This window comes from Drosophila guanche, unplaced genomic scaffold (assembly GCF_900245975.1).
Source record: "Drosophila guanche unplaced genomic scaffold, DGUA_6, whole genome shotgun sequence".
Classification (NCBI taxonomy): Eukaryota; Metazoa; Arthropoda; class Insecta; order Diptera; family Drosophilidae; genus Drosophila; species Drosophila guanche.
Window position 1 is genome coordinate 4,916,022 of NW_022995746.1, and position 8,220 is coordinate 4,924,241.

An 8,220-nucleotide genomic window follows, 5' to 3' on the forward strand; every position below is an offset into this window, starting at 1 on the left:
TGTCAACATATTGTATCGATAATTCCGGCCACACTGCGGACTACTCTAAAATTTTTGCAAAACTTCAAATCAATTAAATAGGAAAATTCTAATAATAAAAAGGTAAGTGGAACTGTTCTTAGGCTGCCTGCGGCATAGATGATTGAATTTGCTTCTTTTCACAGATGCCGCAGCCGAGTAGCAGCAGCATTCCACCCGGAACACCCAGCGGCACGGCTACAGCCACAGCCGCCGCTTCTGGCGGCGACTTGGCGTCGCGCGGCTGCAATACGCCAGGATGCACAGTGTCCACCATTGTGGAGAAGACCAAGCGCAAGTGTTCGCAATTCGTATCGGCGCCGTACGTGATGCCCAAACCTGTGCTCGTCAATGGCCACACATCGATATTCCAGATTGGTGGCGAGATGGCCAAAATGGTCGACATTCCATCGCTTTCCAAAGCAAGTGGAGGCGATGGCGGCAAGCCCATCTACCGCATCAAGCCGGGCACCCATGCTCACGTAATAAACTTTGTGCTCGTCGACGAGGGCTCCGATTCGATGGACAAGGCAGCGTCGGGCGACCAGAATGCCATGCGTATGGTGATTGACTCCCAGCGCGAGTCTGCCATTAGCAAGCTAAACAAAATTATAGCCAGCCACCTTGGTGCTACAGCAGGCAAACCCAATCCGGCTGGCCCTTCTGGCCTTCACGTGTCCACGCCACAGATTCATCCTGACTTTTCGATTGCCAGCGTTGAGGGTGCAGTGTCCTTTGCTGGCGGCACAGCCCGTGCAGCCGCACCAACAGTTGCCACAGCACCTGCCCCAGTAGCAACAGCAGCAGCAGCAGCAGTCGCCAGCCAGCAAGTGTCTGCCCTCAATGTAGGCCGTCTGCAGGCCGAAGTTAACCAGCTGCGTCGCACGGTCGCTCTGCTGGAGGAGACTCCGCGCCGCTAAACTCATCGAATTCAAGCCTGACTTTCCCTTGTGGGGGATACTTAAACCTAACCAAATACGCTTTATAATAATTAAGTGTTGCACTATGTTAACACACAAATAAAATAATCGATTTTGTAGTAAAAAATAGTTCAAAGACATTCCAATATTAGCTGAACCCTGACACAGGAGGAGCTCTCAATTGATTGATATTTAATTTACGGCTGGGTAATCCAGTTTCGGTTTCAAGTCTCCCTACGAGCTTCATATTTTGGTATCCCTGCCACTCGGATTCTCATCAAAATTCATTTATATTACTCATATTAATCTTGTTTCGCTTTGAGTATCGCTGATAGCTTGCCTTTCGCTGCCTTTCAAAATTGTTTTCTGATTGTTTTGCTCAAGCGAAAAGCACCGTTTCGCGAGGGCTTGAAGTTGATGTAGGTCTGCTGTGGATACGAATTTGGCAGGCACTGTTAGGACTGTGGGAACATAATTCCCAGATTCGAAACTTAGCAGTGAGAATCATCTTATAATATACCTTCGGAACCAACTTTAAGAACTTCCGAGTACCGAGTTAAAGTTAAACTTAGAAATATTGGAACCCTTATAAAATATGATTGTTCATGAAGAATGAACTGGTTTAAGTACTCGAATATAGTTGAATAAACCTATTTAGTTTAAAGCAATCTAAAGATAAATCATTCAAAATCATACGCTATCGTATAAAAGCTTAAGCAATCTTTCAAATCCTTTTGCTTGTCTTTCAAAGTACTTTTTTGGGTCGTTGACGAATATCAGTATCAAATGAGATATTAATTTCTGGCAGGCAAACTACCAAAACTTCAAAGCAATGAGAGGTTCAAGGTGGAATTGCCGAACTGCAGGCATGACTGGAGGCAATATCAGCATCAGCCATGCCAGCCGGCAGGCGGTGTGCGGTCCTCGGTTGCCGATTCCTGGAAAGGTTTCACGAGTGGCCAGCTGAAGCGCGGTGGGGCACATAAGCGGAGTTAAGCCAACTGGCCAACTGTGCTGTGCTCCAGGGCCATTTCTGCAATGGCTGTCAGTGTTAGTGTTAGTCTTAGAGTTAGGCAAAAAAAAAAAAAAAGAGAAGTACACAAACTGATCAGAATGAGCACGGACTTTGAGAGATTGTGACTGGTCCCCCAGCCACTCCGGGGCAGACGCCATTTTTTGAAGTGAACATTTTTATACCGACTGAGACTGAACCGAAACGGTGTGGGGTGGGGGGCAAACAAATACAAGAGTTGGATCTTAAGGGGCCGTAAATGTGGCATTTTATGTGTCATCAACGACAGCGTCGGTGGCGGCGCTCGGACCAAGGCAAAAACTTTGCAATCGAACGTAAATTAATTTTTATTGGTTGCAAATACTGCGGCCACTGCGACTGCCAGCCTTATCCACATTCTGTGTCGCCACAAGAAGGTAGGTAGGTAGCCCAAAGCGGGAAGTCTGTACATGGATTTGTACTTGGGGGTATGGCATGAGTAGCGGAGTTTCGAGACTCCCAAAGTTGGGATGCAAAAGAGATATTTTAAGCTGCGATTTGAGTGCCAGAAATGGCGCCAATCGTAAAACGAAAGCTCAAATCTAGCCAGAAAATTGGGAAGATCCTAAATATTACAAATTTCTTACTTAAAATCATTTCGCTCTAGGGATTATCCGCTTTAAAGATAAATACTTTCCAGATTTCTTTCTTGAAATCCTTGAAATATTATTCCCATGCATTACTTGCAGAGACATGCTGTTGCTCCCGGGATAAGTAAACATATAAATTTATATACACAAAAGCTGGCAACAGATAGAGGATACATGCATATGTACCTATAGGTACCCATAGAAGTGGCACTTCAATACGGACGGCAGAAGATCAGGACACACTTGTGGGGACACGGCGGCAGAATCAAATTCGATACGCTGTGCCACGAAGTGATCCTCGCCGTGGCTGTATAAAAAGTAACGAATGTGCGCAATAATAAAAATCATTAAAATAAAAATGTTTATGAGAAGGCATAAACACGACTTTATGGAAGGAGCAACGCGGTCTGCTGGCCGGGGGTCGGTACCGATGCTGGGGCACTTGATGGCGATGCCCGGGCAGACTGGACAGACGCACGGAAGAGCAGAAAAGCAACAGCAGCAGCAGCATAAAGAGGCCAGCGGTGCGCAGAGAGTGTCAATGGGCAAAAGAGAGGAGAGAGAGAGAGATACACAGATGCAGGAACTGTGATCTCCATAGACTTGGGGATACTCAGTGATAATGTTTGCAGAAATATATGAAAATTTGGCATTTAAAAGTTTTCTGCCTGACATACACTTCTCCAATACTATAACGAGGTAGCACTCCGCGGCAGACAACGAATCCAGTCGGCGGATTGGGATGCTAACTCATTTTGGCGGCGGCTGCCGTGGCTGCGGCTTCGACTGCTTCTGCTTTTGCGTCTCCTGCGACGGGATAGTCAGGCTTCAGGCTTCAGGCTTTGGGCTTGAGGTTCAGGTTGTGGCTGAGAAGCAGGCGCAGGCGCTCGGCTCAAAAATAATTTGCAATTTCTTGGAAATACTCACTTTTGTGCGCTGCCTGCGCTGACGTCGTCGCTGGCGCAGCTTCTCAAGAACCTTTAATGGATCGGCAGAGGGAGGGGTACCAGCGCGAAGCTTCATGGATCGGCAGGGTAGTGGGGGGGCAGCGAAGGTGCCCGTAATGAAAATTAAAATACGAAACACTCAGGCAAAGGTCGCGGAACAGCACAGGACAGTGGTGGAGAGAAGAGAAGCGGTGCCAGGAGCCAATGAGCGGGTACAAGGTATGCCCCTCTACATACTCTTACCCCTCCTCAACCACTGTCAACAGTTGCGTCCACTCTTCGTCCCTTCCCGCTCACGCGGGCAGACTTTGGGTGAGTCCGCTTGGTCGGATTGCTTGTCGTTATCTTGTCATGTCAAAATGGTCTTACGAAAATGTATCTTTTGTATTCCAAGTGCAAATGAGCAGCACATATACAAAACAACATACTCCAGCCATACCCATACCCCGCAACTCTGAGAAGATCTCAACCCCCTCAGCCAACCGTTCAGCATTTTGTTTCGCGTCTCCTTTTGATGCCCTACAGTTTGAGTGCATTGGGGGTATGATGGAACCGATATTTAGATATAGGACACCAACAAATATTATTCACCTATCAACTTAAATTAGTTTCAATACTCAAAATTGTAATTGTAATTTTAGTTTGACGAAAAATATTCCAGATAAATTATGTACAAATTCGTTATACTCCACAAAAGATTACCGACACAATGAACGAATATTTTGTAAACCAATTTTAATGGTCACTTCACAGTCGCAACATCAACCCCTGCCAGCATTCCTCCCCTTCTTCTCTACTTGTTATTTCTCTCGATTTTTATTTGTTTTGTTCACTCGCAATTTTTATGCCTTTATTGTGTTTACTTTTTGCCTTTGCCTTTGCCTTTTTCTGCAAATGCTTTTAAGACTTGAAGACTTTTTAGTTTGTAGTTGAGCGTACAAATTTGTGCCCGGTCGGTCCACCTCTATATCATCTCTCCTCCCTCGCCCGCACTCAGGTGCCGGCAGGAACAGGATCGTAAGTGTATCCATGAGAGAGTATTGGTGCGTATCTGTATCTGCCGCTCACTCAGAGGCTGGGACTGCGGACTGAGACTGTGAGGCCTGATGCTGATGATGACACAACATGAAAAGGTAAAACACGCTGAAAAATATTAAATACGCTACGTCGCTGCCTTTTGACAGCGGACGTAAATTTGCTTTTGCCTGCACTCTGCACTCTGCACTCTCCCTGCCCCTCTCCTGTACCCTGTCACTGTTCTGCCCTGCACTGGATGCGCCGGACTGTTTAATTGCACATGAGATCGGTGGCAGGAGAGTGTGGGACCAACAACCCGAAACGGAATGGACCGCACCGCAGCGGGCCTGGACTGGACCAAGTGTGGCGACTGCGCCTCTCAGGATCTCTTGGCAATTAAAATAGAGTGTAAGTTAAGGATGCATAAAACGCTCATCTTTATGAAGCTCTTCATATTGTCACTCCCCCCCGCAATCCGCAATCCACAGCCGCCTGCGCTGGATTCACGTGTTGACTTTAGGTCTGTCCTCCCAGTCCTAGCCCTGATTCTGCCAGCGGCAATAATGCTTAGTCGGGTGTAGTTCTGTTCCAGGGAATTGAGATTAACAGATAAGTAGCTGACTTGCTATTATGCCGTCTGAGATATGTTTTTGAGGCTACTTTGAAGCAGTTGTGGAAACAGGAATAATGCTACCAGGTTCGAAATAGTTTAGGGGAAGATGCAACAGAGGTTTAGGGTTTCTTTCTGAAAGCTTTTTAGCTAAACATACAGGAAATATTCATAGATATATGATAAGTTTTGCATTAGATTTTGAACCCTTTTTGAACCGCTTTCAATCAAATCCATTACCATGAAGTGGTTTTTGATCCTCTGCAGTCCAAACTCTCCACACATCCCTAAGCAGATTTCATATTTCAACTGTCTCACACTTTTGCAACGCACTGTTTGTCGGGTAAAGGATGTCATTAGTCGGGTTTACTGTTTGCCACCTATAAATCAAATTATTTCAATTTTTGTGGCAATTTTTGTTATTTTTGTTCCGCTGTTTCGCTTTCATGCTCGTGTTTTTGCTTGAAGGACAACAGTCGAAGGGGAGGGGGACAGGGGCAAGTCAACATTTCGCTCTGTGAAATGTGTCAAAATTGCGGGAGAATAAATGAAGTTAATTAAATTCTGAATGTGGCGCACAAACAACCAAATCAAATCCCATGTGCAGAATGAAGTTGAAATCAAATCTTGCATATCGCCGCCCGCCCTCACACAGACTCTTCACACCAGTTGGAGGAAAAAAAACATATGCGAACGGGTTTAGAAGCAACTTGCTCCCATTTCCCCACAATTGTTGCAGTAATGGGACGTGCGAGGGGGTTCAGGGGGATTAGGTCTGGCAGCAATATCGTTTCCTGCAGTGCCTGCCCCACAAAGCGAACTCATCAACAACAACAAGCAGTGAATGTGACAGGCAGTAGTCGAAGTGGGGGATACTCTTTGTAAACTGCAAATATTCAGTATAAGTTTTCCCATCAAACTTCTCTTCAAAATCGAGCATACCCTCTGCTTCAGGGTATCCCCTCGTAATAACAACTTTCTGTGTCTGCTCTCAGCATCGGCATCGGCATCGGCGGCATCGTTGTCGTCCTACCGCATTCTAAGTTCTATTGGCACAAAGACCGAGTTTCGCCTTCGTCTTTGACTTTTTCCCATGCCACACACACACACACACACACACACACATCTGCACAGAGTCGCGTATCTGGATTTTGGTGTGTGTCCGCGTATCTGTTAGATACACTTCGCATACAGATGCACGGGCGAAACTCGTTCTCCGATCTGGGCCCCTGGGCTACTGCTGATAGGACCACAGGAAAGAGCAGAGCAGAGCTCTCTGAAAGCTCTCCAGCTTCATGTCTGTGTGTGTGTGTGTAGCGCCTGCTGCCGGCATAGTTTGCCTTTTTCAAGGTCGATCTGCCTTGGCTGTCTCTCTGTCTCTCTGTCTGTTGTATCTTGCGCTGATTTTTGCTTCTACTTCTGCAGAATTTTGCTCAATGTGGCCAGCACATACTCGTATCTCTTGGGGTCTAACGACTAGCCCCAGCCAAGTCTCGAGGTATTGTAATCTGGTGCCAAGTAATCTTGCTCGTATAGCCATAACCATTGCCCATTCCCATTCCCATTCCCATTCCCATTCCCATTCCCTGTCCACTGCTGGTGCTCATTGCAGTCCAAATTTGTTCAGACATTTACTCCTTCTGTGGCCGTGGCAAGAAATAAAAAATCATTTTTACGATTGGGTTGCCTCTTCGCATCCCTGAGATCTGCGCCATCATCCAAAAAGTACACATCTCTCTCTCAGGGTGTGTTTGCACTCAGCGACTGACTGCATGGTGCAACATTTCGCGCTGCAGGCCATGGCCCCGCTGCTGCTGCTTCACTTTTCTGCTCCTTGTCGCTGCTGTTTCCTGTTTACTGCTCCTCCTCCTCGGGGGCTGACTCACTGCCATTGAATGTTCATCGCCTTTCCGCAGTCCTGACTTTCGCTCCCTGCCAATTCAGATTCAGTGGCAGGAAGACGTCCGCGTCCGCGTCCGCGTCCGTGTCTGCTCTTGGCCATCTTTGTGCGGTAGCCAAACTAATTGCGATTGCATCTGCGAGTTTTCTCATTAATGATCAGACAACTCCCCTCACATTATTCACCAGTTTCACTGGAAAAACTTTAGTGAGCAACTCAAAGTTATGGCCTGAGAAATTTGCTAAGGAAAGTAAAGGAACGGAAGTGCCTGGGAATGAATGAATGTAATGAAAATGCTTAATGGAAATTTGCAATTTGTAGGAGACATTTCAGGTCTTAGGCGAGTGAAAAAAGTACCACAACAAATTGCCTGGAGCAGTGCTTGTTATACGAAAATTACAACTAATGACCATAAAATAATTTCAGTTCTCCTCTATGCCAACCATCTGTGATAGTCGTACGGGAAATATCATTCGCAAGAAATCACAATTGTTGCTCCCATTCCCATTGTATGACTTTTCATTTGTAAGCCACACAATCATTGTTAGCAACCCATTTAGCAACTGTTGTCCTTGCATCACATGTGCCTGAATGGGTTGCCCATATCTTGCATCGAATGCGAAAGGAAAATACGGCGAATATAAACGTAAATGCATGATGCTCTTTTCTTTTGTATTCCCACATAGCATAATTAGAATGAGGCTCATATGTAGGACAATTTGGCAATTTCAGGCATATCTTTGGAGAGATTATTTCCACTTATGAGGGGCAGAACGCACGTCCGAGCAAAACTACGTGGGTGAACAAAGGAGAAAGAGAACAATTACAGTTCTCGGAATAGAACGAGGACGGGCAGAAGACCGTGTCCTGGGATGCCAACTATCTTGAGTGCGAAATCACGTACGGGCACGAATGGGATTCGTGTACTTTAGATTGTTCGGCAATAATTGGACTGAACGATCAGGCAACACCTGCTGATTAGATTGAGCATTAGAGAGGAGAGATCAAGATCGCTGGAGTAAATCCTTTTTCAATTCTGGGAATCACCCGGCCCAAGCGGAGAGCACAAGCTTCTCTCTCTATCGATCTTTGATCGTGGCCGGTGTAACGACATCTAGAAACCCGCTCTACTCCCAACTTCTTGTCAGTGCAATGAACTTTCGAAAC

General features: G+C 46.2%; 1 protein-coding gene across 1 annotated transcript; it reads left to right on the forward strand.

Annotated features, from left to right (window-relative positions):
* Positions 1–1,078, forward strand: LOC117582667. The gene is made up of 2 exons (XM_034270600.1): positions 1–102; positions 165–1,078. The coding sequence occupies exon 2, from the start codon at positions 165–167 to the stop codon at positions 936–938; it is 774 nt and encodes a 257-aa protein (XP_034126491.1). The 5' UTR covers positions 1–102; the 3' UTR covers positions 939–1,078.
* The last annotated feature ends 7,142 nt before the right edge of the window (positions 1,079–8,220 follow it).

Coding starts and splice junctions, on each gene's coding strand:
- LOC117582667 (XM_034270600.1), top strand. CDS start 165: ATGCCGCAGCCGAGTAGCAGCAGCATTCCACCCGGAACACCCAGCGGC.